Genomic DNA, 16,474 nt, shown 5'->3' with positions numbered 1-16,474 from the left:
AAAGTAAGTTTGGGAAATACTGTACCCTGTAACTCTTCTCCCTCATTCACAAATTACATTAACACATACAGTATCTGAAATATTTTACAAAAAATAAATTTAAAAAATTAAAATAAAGGACTTTGTTCACTTGCTGAACTTTAATCTATCATTTCCCATATTTCCATAGCCAGAATTCCCCATCTTTTGGGGACAGAGCTAGTAGTGGAAAACACAGTTTAGGGAAACACTGCTATATAGCACTATTTGAAAATAGTACCTCTAAATAGATTTACAAAATGGCTAAGATAGAAACTGTGAAAACAAATGTGAAGCTTACTGGTATATATGTATTCAAACTAGGTCCCTAGATAAGAATTTATATAACTTATACTAAATTTTTTTAAGTAGCTCAGAAAAGAGACACTTAAAAGATAGACGATTTAATTAAAAATTAAAAAAATCAGCATTTTAGTCAAATCCCTATATTAACTACTAATTTGTCTGTGACAACAAATATTCTGTGATGCCATTTTCCCCTCAAGTTACTAATGGTAGATTTTCATATTAAAACTAAAGTTATCCTGGGATATCAGGTGGTTCAGAGGGAAATGGGAAAGAAGCACAGGTTTGTGACTCTACTGGTTTATAATCATATGTCTTTTTTACTTTCTGTACCATAGTGGGCTATTTGAAAGGGAAAAATATTTTTAACATGTGGATTCTCATAATACATTCTGCTAGACTTCTGGACCATTTTGCTTTGATGTCAACATAATTCTAAGGGAGAAAAAAAACTTAATAGTTAACACTCCCCAAAAAGAGAGGGACTACAGCAGTTTTAGAAAAGACTTACTTAATCATTTCAAAAAGCTTTGGATCTGAGACCTTGATATTTCGTGCCATATTCCAGGAAAGATGAACCATGGGTACTATTGACTTCACACTTTGCAATTTGTTCCATTCGTACCGTTCCACTGCCAATTTATACTGGCAGGCTAGGAAAAAAAAAACAGTTATAAAGCAACCCAAAGTACCAAAAGATATGAAGATAACCATTATCACCTGCTCAGGTGATATCTTCAACATTAATTCTGAAAACCTCAAAACACTATAAAAATAATTTTTACGCTTTATAATTACAGTAGTAATAATATTAGCAATCACATAAAGAGCACTTCCTATGACTATGTGCCAAGCATTGTGTTTTTATTTTTATCCATTATCTCATTTACTCTTCACCATCACCTTATTAATTTCATTACTTCCATTATACAGATGAAGAAATTGAGGCCCAGAGAGGTTAAATAACTTGCCCAAAGTTATAAGAGCCAGATCCTGGTCCTATAATCCAGGTCTTTCTGGCTCTAAACTCCACATTCTTAACCTTAAGTGAGTACTGCCTGAAGGCAGGCATAATTCAAACAGACTTTAACATTACAGAGTTATTCATATGAAATACTAGATTTTTTTTCAATGTGAAAGAATAATTTTTCTACTTTGTTTTCTCTCATAAGGGTTTTTTTTTTAAAATAAAACCAAGCACTCTAAAAATTATTATTATATCCTTCATGTATATTAAAGCCATAAACTTGTTATTTGCTAATATCTATGCTCTTAGATTTCTATCTGTTAACTTGAATTTAATTTATTGTACTACGAATAACAATTCCATGCAAGGAGACATTCTTCTTACAACTTTTAGTGAGTTTTATTTCAAGAAAAAAGGAACAGACCTATTGGATATAATCCTTTATAAATTAACTTTTTTTAAGCATATTCTTTATAATACCTGTAAGTGGACCAACATTCCAAGCAATGTTGTTGCACCAGCCAATAGCCTGAACCCAATGAACAGTGCCTGCATTTATCCAGACCAAATCTCCAGGTCGCTGAATAAACCTATACACTGGAACATTTGCTTCATAAAGATCTTCAAGATTGGGCCACCAAGAACCCATTAGGAAATTCAAATTATTTCTGAAATAAGAAAAAAATAATGCAAATGGATCAACTACATTAAGAAGCTCCTAGTAAGACTGGAAGAAAATGTCACAAACTTTTTTAATAAACACTTGTTCATTTTATTGAAACATAATTGCTTGTGCAAAAAGATCTGCTGTATGTATATAAAGAGTGTGTAATTATGGTTGAGTACTAAATTACTAAAGATCAGTGTTACCTTTTTTTTCTTTGAGACAAAGTCTTGCTCTGTTGCCTGGGCAGGAGTGCAGTGGCTCCATCTAGGCTCACTGCAACCTCCGCCTCCTGGGCTCAAGCAATTCTCCTGCCTCAGCCTCTGGAGTAACTGGGATTACAGGCGCCTGCCACCACGCCTGGTTAATTTTGTATTTTCAGTAGAGACGGGGTTTCACCAGGTTGGCCAAGCTGGTCTCGAACTCCTGACCTCAGGAGATCCACCTGCTTCAGCCTCCCAAAGTGCTGGGATTATAGGAATTATAATACCTGTAGTAAGTGGACCGGCCCAGCATTTACCATCTTAAATTGATTTTTCAAAGATCCAAATGAAATCCAAAGCTACTTTCAAGTAACACATAAATTAACTTTTAATTTCATTTCAACAAAGACTATTTTTGACTGAAGCCTTCTCCCTGGAGCACCTAGAAATCCCTAAAAGGTAAATGGAAGGTGGAGTTGACATCAAGTCATTTAAATCCATAAACAGGAACACTGTGGCAATACAAGTACCAGGAACTTCCCTTAATTTCTGAGGAAAAGGAGACTGGATGTCAGACTCCATATAGTTTGATGATTAGCTGATTAAAACTATGCAGTTCAAAACAACTTCAGTAAAAACAATCACGCACATGCACAAATAATCATGGCCACTACCACCAATATACTTTGGAAACATTCCTTAGATATTATTAAGCTTTTTTTTAAATATCTGGCTTCTTATTCTCCATAATGATATGAAGTACTTTTTAAACAACATAGCAACCTTTCCCATAAAAGAACTTTATAAAATTGAAGTGGTTACACTTCAAATTTCATATTTTGAGAAAGGAAGAACTTACACAGTAAAAATGTTCCTTTCCTTAAGATCTAAGAAATAATCTTACTTTATTTGTCTTGTGCTATATCACATGATAAAGTATACTTTACAATTGTTTTTACTGGTTTAAATTTAATTTTTTATCTAGATCAAGGGTTGGCAAACTATGGCCCATGGGCCAAATTCAGCCCACTGCCTGTTTCTGTAAAAAAAAAAAAACTTATTAGAATACAGCTATGTCCATTCACTTATGTACTATCTCTGTGTCTGTGCTACAATGACACAGTTGTGACAGACAGCGTATGACCAGGAAAGGTGAAAATATTTATTATCTGGCCCTTTATGGAAAAGAAACTGCCAAACTATGATCTAGAAAGAACCTTAGTCTCTCTTTTTCTCTCTTGAAAAATGCAAGGCTACTCTTGAAAGTTTAGACTAGAGTGCAAATGGTAGCCTAACTGCAAAGGGATAAGGATTGGCTTATTGTGTGTGACAAGGCCAAGTAGATACAGTCCAGAAAAAGTTGCCTATAAAGCAAAAAATGGCTATAAACACAAATCCTAGCCTTATTTCATCCATGTATTGCCATTACAAAATTAGAGAAAACTTTTTATCCAAAAGCAAGCAAGTAATCCCAAACAGACACGCCCCCGCCAAAAAAATCAAACTTACCAAAAAGCATGCATCGTTTTAATCATATATTCAAAAGAATGGTTATTTCAAGACAGGTATTATTTAAAGCCATAAAATAAACTACAGATACAGTATACAGTCACTATCAAAAGCAACAATCTTTATGTAAAACAAAATTACAGTGAAATGCTGAAGAAGCAAGCACTACTTTCACAACTGAGTTATTAAATTTACCTAACCCTTCCTTCTAACTTGATATTTTTATTATCCCTACGCTCAAGCTTTTGGGACATCATCTGCTTATTCTAATTATCTTTTTTCCCAAGACACCTCTCCATTTAGATAGGAAACAAAACTACACCCTAAAAATAGCCAGTCCCTACTCAGAAACAATGAACAAGGATTCCTGTACTATAGCTGCAACAATATAGTATTAACTCAAAGTTTAAGAAATAAAAATCTTTCTATAGCACAATGGAGATTTCCCATATAACAATGTTCTTTCTCTGCTGCTACTGGTCCATAAAAAAAGTACAGATTAAAGTAATCAGGTTATTTCATCAATACATTAGAAGCTTTAAAACTCTGTATCTTTGGCTTTCTTACATTGAAGGAAACCAATATATGAATAGAGAAGACAACATAAGGTAATTATCTCTTGCTTTTATATAAGGAAACTATGGATTAATATTTTTTTTATTTTTCAACTACGATGCACTTCTTACTAAATCCAAATATTTACAGCAAAGATTCTTAAACGAAAGTAAGAAATTAGAAGTTAGTATGGGGCTGGGTATGGTGGCTCACGCCTGTAATCCCAGCACTTTGGGAAGCCAAGGTGGGTGGATCACGAGGTCAGGAGTTCGAGACCAGCCTGGCCAACATGGTGAAACCCCGTCTCTACTAAAAATACACAAATTAGCAGGGCATGGTGGCACACCCCTGTAATCCCAGCTACTCAGGAGGCTGAGGCAGGAGAATTGCTTGAACCTGGGAGGCGGAGGCTGCAGTAAGCTGAGATTGTGCCACTGCACTACAGCCTGGGCAACAGAGCAAGACTCCGTCTGAAAAAAGGAAAAAATGAAAATAAAGTAGTATGTGGAATATGTGTATAATTAGTTTTCAAAGTATTCTCATGTAAATGTTTTCTGTGGGTTTTTTCCCCCTTTAATTGGGGTGGGGGCATAACACCAAATGTGTATATAATGTATATTTTCATCTATACTAATTTTCTAATGTTATTACTAAATGAAAATATCAGGTCCTTATATAATAAAGTACTTTCTAGAAAAGAAGAGAATAAGGTTCTATCTAGACAAATGATCAAATTGAAACCAACTAAAAAAAAAATTCCAAAGTACTTTTTAACGCAAGACACAGAAAGAAATAAAAGCTATTTCTGGGATCTTAAGGAAAGAAACTATCCAAGTTCTTTCAACTAGAGAAAACAAAATCTGGGCTGGGTGTGGTGGATCACGCCTGTAATCCAGCACTGTAGGAGGCCCAGGCAGGTGGATCGCCTGAGCTCAGGAGTTCAAGAGCAGCCTAGGCAACATGGTGAAACCCCATCTCTATTTAAAAATAAAAAATAAATAATACATTTTATAAAATTTCTTCATAGAAAAAGTTGTCAGTTTAAAAAGAATTTATATCATGATATGGCAAAAGGTATTATGGTCAAGCTTGAGTTATTCACAGCCTATACGGGTGCTCAATAAAGAATTCCTTCTACTTCCTAAAACCATTTATAACAAAACAATTTTTCTTGGAATACACACATTTCAAATGAATAAGTATGCATCATTTAAAAAATTAAACTAATAACTCAACTTTTCTATCTTCTTAATTCATGGGTACTACTATTGCATGAAGTTGTTTCATGGCATCTTAAAGTATTTCCAATAACACAAAATATGAGGTTCGGAATCAAATAATTTAAAATGAATTCTTCACTGAATGGTAAGTGAATACTGGCAATGTATCCATTAGGAGATCCAGCTTGGTAAGTTGTCCTTTACAATTACTGCTTTCTAATACATGTTTTAAGAAAATTTACTTTGGAAACCTACTTTTCACAGAAGTCATTCAGAACACCCCAGTAACCTTCAGGAACAACAAACCATTCACAGTCACCTGGGCCAATATTTATGTTAACTGAACAGAAGTTGTTATTTTCCTGATGACCTGAAATGTGAAAAGAAAAAAAATTGGAGCTCCAGTGGTGCAATCGGTTAGCACACGGTACTTATACAGAAAAAAATTAATCATCACACTATAATTCTATAGAAAAATGGGTCTTTGGAAACAAAACCTTACAAATGCTCAACAGAGAACACTCTAGTAGTATTTAGTTCTTCATCACTGTAGCATTTTTGTGTCAACTCCTAACATACTCAGTAAGAGCTTCTATGATAGGCAGTATAATCATGGTTAAGAGATTAGGTTCTGGAGCCAGGCTCCTTGGCTTAGTCATTAATTGAACCTGGGCAAGTTGGTAAACCATTCTGACTCAGTTTCCCTATATGTAAGAACAGATAATAATAATCTCTATAAATTGTTGGGCTGTTTTGAAGATTGATAAACTAATGAATGCATATAACAGTGCTTAATACAGATGCTCCTTAACTTACAGATGAGACTACATCCTGATAAACCCATAGTAAGTTGAAAAATACCTTAAGTTGAAAATGCATTTAATACTCTGATAAACCCACCATAAAGTCCAAAAGTGGTAAGTTGAACCACTTCAACTCAGGGACCATCTGTACACAGTAAGCAATAAATATTAGCTATTATAGATATAATTACCATTTTTTTCCTTATGAACTAATCTCCAGGAACAGTGTTTACCCCATAACAAGGTACTCAAAATAATGTTTTTTGCCCAACATTTATATCAGTGTCCAATGACAGAGTACAGAGCAGAACATAGTTCTTCTATCATTTATTCCAGAACTCTTCGCACTTTACCTGACTATGGATAAAATATCACAGAATTGGGCTTCTAATGGTCTGAGGATAACAATTATAACCAATAGTTCTAATCCTGGCTGTATATTAGAATCCTCTGGGGACCTCAGTTAAAAACCAACCAACCCACCCACCTACCCTCATGCCTGGATCTGAATCCTAGAGATTAATTAATTACATACTTTTAAAAAGCTACCAGGTGTGGTGGCTCAAGCCTATAATCCCAGCACTTTGGGAGGTCCAGAGGGAAGAATAACTTGAAGTCATTATGTGAACCTCAAAACAATTAGCCAGGCATGGTGGCATGTACTTGTAGTCCTAGCTACTTGGGAGGTTGAGGCAGGAGAATTGTTTGAGCCCAGGAGTTAAACAAGGTTACAGTGAGCTATGATCACATCACTGCACTCCAGCCTGAGTGACAAAGCAAGACCCTGTCTCTTAAAAAAGAAAAAAGGACAAGAGAATCAAATCAGCAGCCGGGATGGGGAACCACTGACCCATTTTACCCAGAAGCAAGCATAGCCCTATTTTGAAAAAATTCTTAAGCACGACTTAGTAAGAATGTGAACAAAGAAGGAACCAGTCTGGTTTTCAAACCATGGCTGCATCAAGTAGCAAAGAGAAGCACCTGAGGGAGACCTGCAGCCCGCCCCCCCCCCCGCCCCCCCGCAGTACATTGGTACAGCTGAACTGGTTATCAACAGTATCTCTTCTAATTGATCAGTGCTGGGATTGTGGCAATTGTTAAATATTTTGAATATCACCCTGTGAAATTTCATGTCAATGCAAAAGAGCACAAAGAAGATGGTACTTCAGTACTGGATGGAAAATTTAAGTCTAAAAACAATGTAATTCACTTTACAAATGAAGAAAAAGACCTAAAGAAGAAATGTAACTTGCCAAAAGTGACAAGCCTAATTAGTGGCAAAGTCTAGACTAGTTATTAGAATGAGTCTAGTAATGTCTCCACATCATGAAGTTTTTTGAAAACTGTGAGTTGTGATCCACTTAGAAAACTGCGAGTTGTGATCCACTTAGAAAACTGCAACCTACACTTTATTTTTTAAAAGAAACAGAACAGAATAGATTGGAAAACATATTGTTCAATAAAACTGCTGCTGTATACATACATGTGCATTCGGTTACATATAAAACATACTTTTTATTGTTACTTGGGTTAAAAGAAAAATTCAAAAACACCCATCACTGTCTGCAACAGATGGGACTGACAAGAGTCTTCAGGCCAAAAGAACTTATTTCCCAGTGGTGCTCCAATGACCCCTTTCCAGATTAAATTGTTATAATGTTTCTGGGCTATTACACTAAAAAAAAGATAATGAAAAGGGGGAAAATCTTAATCTTAGCCCAGTTAAAAAGTCTAATATTATAACAGGAACAACTCTTTCAGTTTTATTCATTATAAATGACAAGATTCTGGCTATCTTTGCATGTTTCATATTTTGATTTTGTTTTCCATTTTAACAAGATATGTTAGTTCACACAAATTACCTGGTGTTCTGCTCCCTGGAACTTTCATGTATAGTTGAACTGTGTTCATGCCCAATATGGTATGACCAACATGGCTTAGAAGATTTCCTGCTGATACGACACGCACAAAAGCGGGAAGTTTAGTCAGCTCATGTAGCTGCAACTTCCACCTGCAATAAAATAACACATCAAAAGTGAAACTCTGCTACAAATACCTGTGGAAGTTTACCATTTCTTCAAAACCCTTGTGTTCCAATCAGAAAAAACAATTAAGTCTATAAATATTTTACTTTTCCATAAGAAAATGCTTAAATTTTTAAATTTTCCCAAAGAAAACTTCCCAACAAAAATAGGCATAAAAATTATTCACCAATAAAAGAAAAAAACTATTTTAATAGTTGTACAATTATTTTATAAATACATTTTCATGTAACTATTTCATATAATTAAAAATATAATTTGTGATTATGTAATTAGCATATAGTCAGAGTCTTGATGAAAAATTGTAGAAAAGTTTTAAGTAAAAAAAAAATTTGGCAGGGTGCAGTGGCTCACAACTGTAACCCCAACACTTTGGAAGGCTGAGGTGGGAGGATCCCTTGAGCCCAAGAGTTCAAGACAAGCCTGCGCAACACAGTGAGACCCCATCTCTATTTTTGAAAAAAAAATTTAAAATTTTAATTGTAAAATGTAGCAAAAAAAGTTTAGCTTAAATTCATGTCAGCTTAAAAAAAATGACAATAAATGAAACAGAAGAGGGAACTGTAGAGAATTCCCAATCTAGCACAGGATAACTCTTTGCATCAGTTCACAGAAATATTACTACAAGGACTTACTTTTTGTCATCAGATAGGTCAATATTGGTCCCAAACTTTATGGTTTTAAAGGGTCCTTTCCTCCTCCTCCCAGAACTTAAAAAAGAGACACAGTATTAGAAACATGCCTTTTAAAAAGAAATACTAAGTGGACATTAAAAATGACTTACTTATCTGACGATGTAGATTCACTATCTGAGTGGTCTTTGTGATGACTTCTTTTTTCATTTTCTTCCTATAGATTAAGCAAAAAGCAGTCTAGTTTAGTGTTCTACAACTGGCAATCCTTTCCACCATACAACTGAAAAAAAGTTCATATCTAGATTGAATAGTATTATTTGTGTTTTGAAACTAAGTTTCATGTTTTTAATTTTTTGAGACAAGGTTTGACTCCTGTTGACCAGGCTGGAGTGCAGTGGTGCGATCCCGGCTCACTGCAACCTCCGCCTCCTGGACTCAAACGATTCTCCTGCCTCAGCCTCCTCAGTAGCTGGGACTATTAGGTGCGCATGACCACGCCCAGCTAATTTTTGTATTTTTGGTAGAGACGGGGTTTTGCCATGTTGTCCAGGCTAGTCTCCTGTGCTCAAGCTGTCTACCGGCCTCAGCCTCCCAAAGTGCTGGGATTACAGGCATGAATCACCATGCCTGGCCTTGAAACTAAGTTTCTATAGGCCTCTTACACATGAAAATTTCTTCAAACACCACATTAAATAAATAAATACCCAAGAAAGCCGGGCACAGTGGCTCACGCCTGTAATCCCAGCACTTTGGGAGGCCGAGGCGGGGGGATCACGAGGTCAGGAGATCAAGACCATCCTGGCTGACACAGTGAAACCCTGTCTCTACAAAAAAATTAGCCGGGTGTGGGGGCAGGCGCCTGTGGTCCCAGCTTCTCGGGAGGCTGAGGCAGGAGAATGGCGTGAACCCGGGAGGTAGAGGTTGCAGTGAGCTGAGATCACACCACTGCACTCCAGCCTGGGCGACAGAGCGAGACTCCGTCTAAAAAAAATAAAAAATAAAAAATAAATAAATACCCAAGAAAAGTCAAATCTCACCGGCATGGTATCCAACTTCCTCCACTAGCCACAAAGTTATACTACAGATTCTCATACCTGCCCCATTTTCAAGAGGAGAGAAAACTTGAGGAAAGCTGAAAGGCCTAGGGCATCCCAATCTTGATTAAAAATGATATAAGCTAGCAGAGGTGTATGTATATGTACATAGCTATATATGTGTAATAGTGGAAGGTAAGATACTTTTTATTCTTGATTATGAACAAAGGAAAAGTTCTTCCAGGGGATATTTATTCCACAATGAATTATACACAAATGACAAAATGTTTACAACATTGCTGGATACATATAGGTATTTTTCAATGCAAATATTACTTTTATTTACAACTCTTGAGTCACAGACATGATATCTGTTAACACTGTTTTATGATTTCTGAGTTAGCAATACTTCTGACGTTTGGCTTCCATTCCTTTAAATGTGTAGTGTCTGAACATTTGTCAAACTTTTCACATGTAATGGTCCATGTTTTAAAGCATACTAAAAAACCCCATGCTGGCAGGGCACGGTGGCTCATGCCTATAATCTCAGCACTTTGGGAAGCCGAGATGGGCAGATCACTTGAGGTTGGGAGTTCAAGACCACCCTGACCAACATGGAGAAACCCCGTCTCTACTACAAATACGAAATTAGCTGGGTGTGGTGGCACATGCCTGTAATCCCAGCTACTCGGGAGGCTGAGGCAGGAGAATTGCTTGAACCTGGGAGGCGGAGGTTGCAGTGAGCCGAGATCACGCCATTGCACTTCAGCCTGGGCAACAAGAGCGAAACTCCGTCTCAAAAAAACAACAACAAAACCCCATGCTTTCTTTGGTTATGGAACCCTCCCCATTTAAATAGACTGCCTCTTACTATCTTTGCTTTTCAACTCTTCCTCCAAATTTTCCTTTGATGATCTTTGACTCCTTCTTACTATTTATTCTATTCTGACTATATTACCAGGTACTTGAAGTATCTTGAAAGTTTGAACTACAGATTTATACGGACAACGAATTCACTGCAACTCAGTAAAGTCACAGGACAGTTTTTGTTAGAAGAATTTCTTTGTAATATATAGGCAGCGGCAGGGGGAAAGGAAGACAAATATACAATTTACAGGTAGAAATGCTATCTTGATTGAAAATATGAGTTGGCAGAATTTTAAACAAAGACAACAAGCAAACCTAATGAATCACAAATTAAAGACTTTCAGCCACATACTGTCAGTGGTAGGACATTTGAAGAACAAACAACTTAGTGCAGACAAATGAATTTAATAAACTCATTTGTTTGGATGTATTATGTTCACTTTGTAGGAGAATTCACAAAGTTCTCATTATAGTGCTAGAGGATTTTTGTAGTGCTTCAGTGCTGAAAGGGCTATATGGGTCTTTTAATAATAATAATCCTCTGATTATTTTTACATTTTTGTTTTTTAATTTCCTCCTTCAGATTTCTCTTACAGCCGAAGACTGGTAAGAAGAACACTAATGTTTCCTGCAGGAGTTGTCTATGAGATGGCACTAAATGAGAAGACCAAATCGGATTTTACAAGCATAAAATAAACTTGAGACTTAGTTTATCCTCTAAATCAGTGGTTCTCAACCAGGAGTGAATGTGCCCTTCAGGGGGTATTTGACAGGTCTGGAGATATTTTTGAGAAGCCAGAGATGCTAATAAATAACCCTGCAAGGTGCAGGACAGTCCCCCCACAACAAAGAATTATCCAGTCCAAAATGTCAATAGTACTGAAGTTAAGAAACCCTGCTCTAAAAAAAGTATCCCAGAAATGGAGACATTTCACTAGACAGTAATTCTATTTCCCCATGATGCTATTCACTTCATGAATCCATCAGTTTGTTTAGATTTTACTAAAAGCAAACTGAGGGGGGTGCGGTGGCTCACGCCTGTAATCCCAGCACTTTGGGAGGCCGAGGTAGGCAGATCACTTGAGGTCAGGAGTTCGAGACCAGCCTGGCCAACATGGTGAAACCCAGTTTCTACTAAAAATGCAAAAAAGTTAGCTGGGCGTGGTAGCACGTGCCTGTAATCCCAGCTACTCAGGAGTCTGAGGCAGGAGAATCGCTTGAACCTGGGAGGCAGAGGGTGCAGTGAGCCAAGATCATGCCACTGCACTCTAGCCTAGGCGACAGAGGGAGACTCCGTCTCAAAATACACATACGTACGTACATATATACATACAAGAAAACTGGAGAGCACTTACAAAGTATTTTATGTAACATAAAATGATGAGATGCATATAAAAGTAATGTGTCCTTTCAAAACTCCAAAGTAAAATCATCTTTAAAATCCTAAAATAATCTTTAGGATACAAATACTTACTCTCAATGATTCCTGGAATGAGGAGGCCTGGTACTGTGCATATTTAGCAATTGTAGTATGAGATCTATTACTTTCACAATGCCAGATTTTCTTTGTTCCAGTGGGATCCCAGTTTTCATCTGCTGGCTGCAACAACTGTGTCCTCACTTCTACCATATGTTCATTGTTAGCTTCCACCAAAGTTTTAGTAGAGAAAAGTCCCAGGTCTTCATGAATACATAAATGTAGTTAAAAAACGAAAATTATATTTGAGATAATATTTTTTAAGTGCTTTTATTTTTTTTAAAGGAAGAAGGTAAAGCATTTTACGGCACTGTATCCAGTTCCCATAAAAAACTAGGGCCTCTGCACAACCTGAGCTATGTGCCAAGTTTGCAGAACCATACGCTGAAGCCCTGAATCTAACTGCTATGTCATCCCATCCGAGAAAGAATTAAGTGTGAAAGGACTGAAATTTCACTTATTTATTTAATTTCTGCAGATGCCAGGAAATACTTATGGGGCTATAGTATTTATTAGTACCATCAAATTTCACCTACATTTTATAATCAAATTTTTTCTATTAACCTAAATCACAATTATGTAAACGGACCAAAATAATAGCTAAATTTAAAAACCTCCACCAAATTGCCAGTAACCAGTATCACCAACAATATATTCACATCATGGATTAAAGAAGTGATACACACACTCTCTCTCATTCTTAGTACTAAAAAAAATTAAAATAAAAATACAAAAAAAAAAAAAAGAAAAAAGAAAAAAAAGAAAAGTTTCTGCCAGTGCTGGAAAAGTTAAAAGATAGCAAAAGAAATAGACAAACATTTTCCTTTTTTAATTTAAGGCTTACCTAACTTAAGAGCTCCAGCAAGGCCACGTATTACTGTAACAGGGTTGTTTGGATTTGTACAAAATTGATGTAATGGAGGAAAGAAAGCATCACGTTTATTTTCCAACTGTAAAATTAAAATATGTGGTTAGATCTCAGGAAAACAGAGCTTTTATTTAAATATTATGCTCCAAATTAATATTCATTATTTTTCACAATTTAAATAATGCATTTTATGGGGTGATATTTCTATTTGACAGTATCTTATCACTGTGACTTTTGATTCTAGTTTTAATCAGAGAGTAACCACATACATTTCTCCTGTCCATTTTATCATGACAAAAATATGTAGGAGAAATGAAACTGAAATTAAACTTCAAAATCAAAGTGTTTTAAATATTATTCAGTCTTAAAATGAAAAGACAATCTTGACACATGCTGCAACATGGATGAGTCTTGAGGACATTATGTTAAGTGAAATAAGCCAGTCACAAAAAGACAAATATTGTATGGTTCCACTTACATGAGGTATCTAGAATAGTCAAATTTATAGAAACAGAAAGTAGAATGGTAGTTGCCAGGGGCTGGGAGGAGGGAGAAATGGGTAGTTGTTCAGTGTGTAGTTTCAGTTTGTCAAGATGAGAAAGTTCTGGAGATTGGTTGGATACCAATGTGAATATGCTTAACAGTACTGAACTGCACACTCAGAAATGGATAAGATGGTAAATTTTATGCTATGTGTTTTTAAAAAATCACAATAAAAGAGAGGAAAAGAAAAAAAATTATGCCTAAACAAATATTATCAAAGAAAGCAGACTGAAGAGGACCCATAAAAGATAAAAACTTAATTTTGCATTTTTTTTTTTCTCCTCAGAGCTCACTTTACAAGTTTTTTTATATGTCTATCCCAGTGCTTCCCTTACATAGTAAGGGATAAACAACAACTGGTTGGAGGAAGAATTAATATGATAATATTTGGCCTCTAGGGGGTTAAATCTATAAAACAAACTCTAGTACCATTTTATAGATGCGAGATCATTATACATATACTACCCTAACTTTATACTTACAAAATTTTAATTTGGGATAGAAGCAGGAAAATGAAAGGAAATAGGGTAGGAAGATCTATTTGGAAGAAACAGAAATAGGAATTGCTTTGATTGAACTCTTAATGACTTCCTATATCAGATTCCTATATTTCTATAAAGTAAAACTAGTATCTAGTTTTAAATGTTTTAAATAACCTATTAAGTTTTTTAGTGACATATATCTACTATCACACTTATGTTCTCAAACACTTATTTTGAAGGTAGTATCTTTTTTGGGGGGGTAGATGTATAAAACAGAATGAATGTTAAGGTCCACATAACTAAGTAGAATGCAGATTTAAAACCCAGTTTACTAAAAAAAGTTACACTTTTAGATAGCTTTTTCCTAACACTGCTCAAAATTAGGTCAATAAAAAATATTTCTCATGATTCTAATATCATCACAGTTAATAGCTGAGAAGGTCTTTTAAAAATGCTATTACAAAATCTTTTTGAATGTATCTTCCCCCCCGCCCCCAAAATGTTTAATCTGCTGCCAATAATTGTAATGTTTCCTAAAGGGCATCCATGTAAATTTAAAGATTTTATGAAAGACAGGTAGTTGCAAACACTGCTTTATTTCTAGTCAGTCAATTCAGACTCACGTAAATACTAGGTGTAGGTGGATTCAACTTGTCCTTTGGCAAGGGAGGGTATGGTGAAGATGGTGGTCTTGGAGGTGGACATTTATCCAACAAAATGCTACTGTTAGATAAGCCATTTTTACCTAGATTCCTGAAAAAAAAAAAAAAAAGACGGGATAATCAGTTGTACATTTATTTGGAAAACAGAAAAATAAAAGAATCCTGAATTAAGTCCTAATTAAATTACTAGGCATTTGCACAAGTCCATGAGATGTGGGATGTGGATCCATCAGGAAAAACACTAAGAACGATTATTAATTTCAGCAAAGACTTGATTCCTATATATCCTCCACTGAAGGAAAATAAAAGATATCACAACATATAAATTATTGATGACACTCCTTATTTTGCTCGTAATTTTCCAATTTATTTTCACCTAAACAACAAACATGAGCTTACAATTTCCTCTCTACCATCACATTCTTTTCCATGAATGTTAAAATATTAACTCGACCAAAAAAGTTCTAGATAATAGTAAAAAACAGAATGTCTCTTTTCCTATGTCTCATCTTAGCAATTATAATCAGAATATCTTTGTAACAACTCTCAAACCTGAGATTTTTTCCTTTTTCTCAAATCAGAAAAAAATTTCCTGTGCAACTCCTTGACTATACAGCAAATTATGCTGCTTCTTTTTAAACAATGCATATAACTGCTATCTACCCTCTGACACTATATAATTATTACTTACTGGTATTTAGGTTGATGAAGGTATCATTCTGTTAAAATTATAAATTCTTAAGATAGGGTAGAATTATTCCCTAACAATAATTCTTTTAGTACAAGCAAGAAAGATATTTCTAACTTTTCTACTAAACTTAGAAAATCAACAAGAAATAATTTTGAACTTTCAAACCACTCCAGTTTAACTAACTTACCCCACCGAATTCTTACAAGTTCAAAAGCAATCAATGCATTAAAATATTAAGTACTCTTAATATATTAAATTTCAAGTAATAATTTGAAATTTTCAATTATTCTGGGAAGTCAAAAACTCAGTAACTTAAGGAATTAGCTATTTTCATCACGAAGAATAAAACAGGTTGAAACAAAATTAATTTTCCTTATCTTGCTATACTGAACAAAGTGTTACAAATTAGCCTGTTTTGGTTGATACTAATGAAAACTAGGGCTTAAACTTTCACTGTCATAGACTTTTAAGATGTTATAACTAAATAGCATCATGGGTGTTACTTTCTTAATTTTTTCAACTACAACTCCAAGTAAAAACAAAAAAGTTCATGGCAGGTCTCAAAGGAATGATTTATGTTTAAAATAATTGACTTTTAAATAAAAATACATGAAAATATTATTAAACTGAAATTTTACATTCAGCTAACAAGTAAGGTTAAAGGTCGAATAAATTTTCTGTCCAAAACTAGTTTTCAATCTCTTTCCACAAAGCACATGTGCCTTGTACATTTAAAGACGGATATACACTTAAGCTTTTAGATTTGGGTATAAAATTGGTACCAATTTATAAACTCCATCAAATTTTTGCTTTTGACATGTAGAAAATTTTGGCGAGACTGGGAAAGAAACAATTCAAGCATTATCATTAAACCAATGCAAGATAAAACAGTTACAATATCTACATAAATAATAGTTTTCATGGTGAA

At 35.0% G+C, this 16,474-nt stretch overlaps 1 protein-coding gene across 16 annotated transcripts in view; it reads right to left on the bottom strand.

Annotated features, from left to right (window-relative positions):
* Window positions 1-16,474, bottom strand: part of KDM6A (lysine demethylase 6A) — a 234,187-nt gene that overhangs the window by 19,930 nt on the left and 197,783 nt on the right. For all 16 annotated transcript variants that reach the window (XM_054470663.2, XM_054470666.2, XM_054470665.2 and 13 more), the window contains 9 exons: window positions 14,817-14,946; window positions 13,145-13,250; window positions 12,298-12,503; window positions 9,072-9,136; window positions 8,923-8,997; window positions 8,108-8,256; window positions 5,698-5,812; window positions 1,772-1,959; window positions 836-977 (listed from right to left, as the gene is read on the bottom strand). In XM_054470663.2, coding sequence (XP_054326638.1) covers window positions 836-977; window positions 1,772-1,959; window positions 5,698-5,812; window positions 8,108-8,256; window positions 8,923-8,997; window positions 9,072-9,136; window positions 12,298-12,503; window positions 13,145-13,250; window positions 14,817-14,946 — 1,176 coding nt within the window. The remainder of the gene's footprint in view (window positions 1-835; window positions 978-1,771; window positions 1,960-5,697; window positions 5,813-8,107; window positions 8,257-8,922; window positions 8,998-9,071; window positions 9,137-12,297; window positions 12,504-13,144; window positions 13,251-14,816; window positions 14,947-16,474) is intronic.

Source organism: Pongo pygmaeus, chromosome X (genome assembly GCF_028885625.2).
Source record: "Pongo pygmaeus isolate AG05252 chromosome X, NHGRI_mPonPyg2-v2.0_pri, whole genome shotgun sequence".
NCBI classification, from domain to species: Eukaryota; Metazoa; Chordata; class Mammalia; order Primates; family Hominidae; genus Pongo; species Pongo pygmaeus.
Note: the sequence above shows the minus strand (reverse complement) of the source record. Positions and strands in the feature narration are given on the sequence as shown.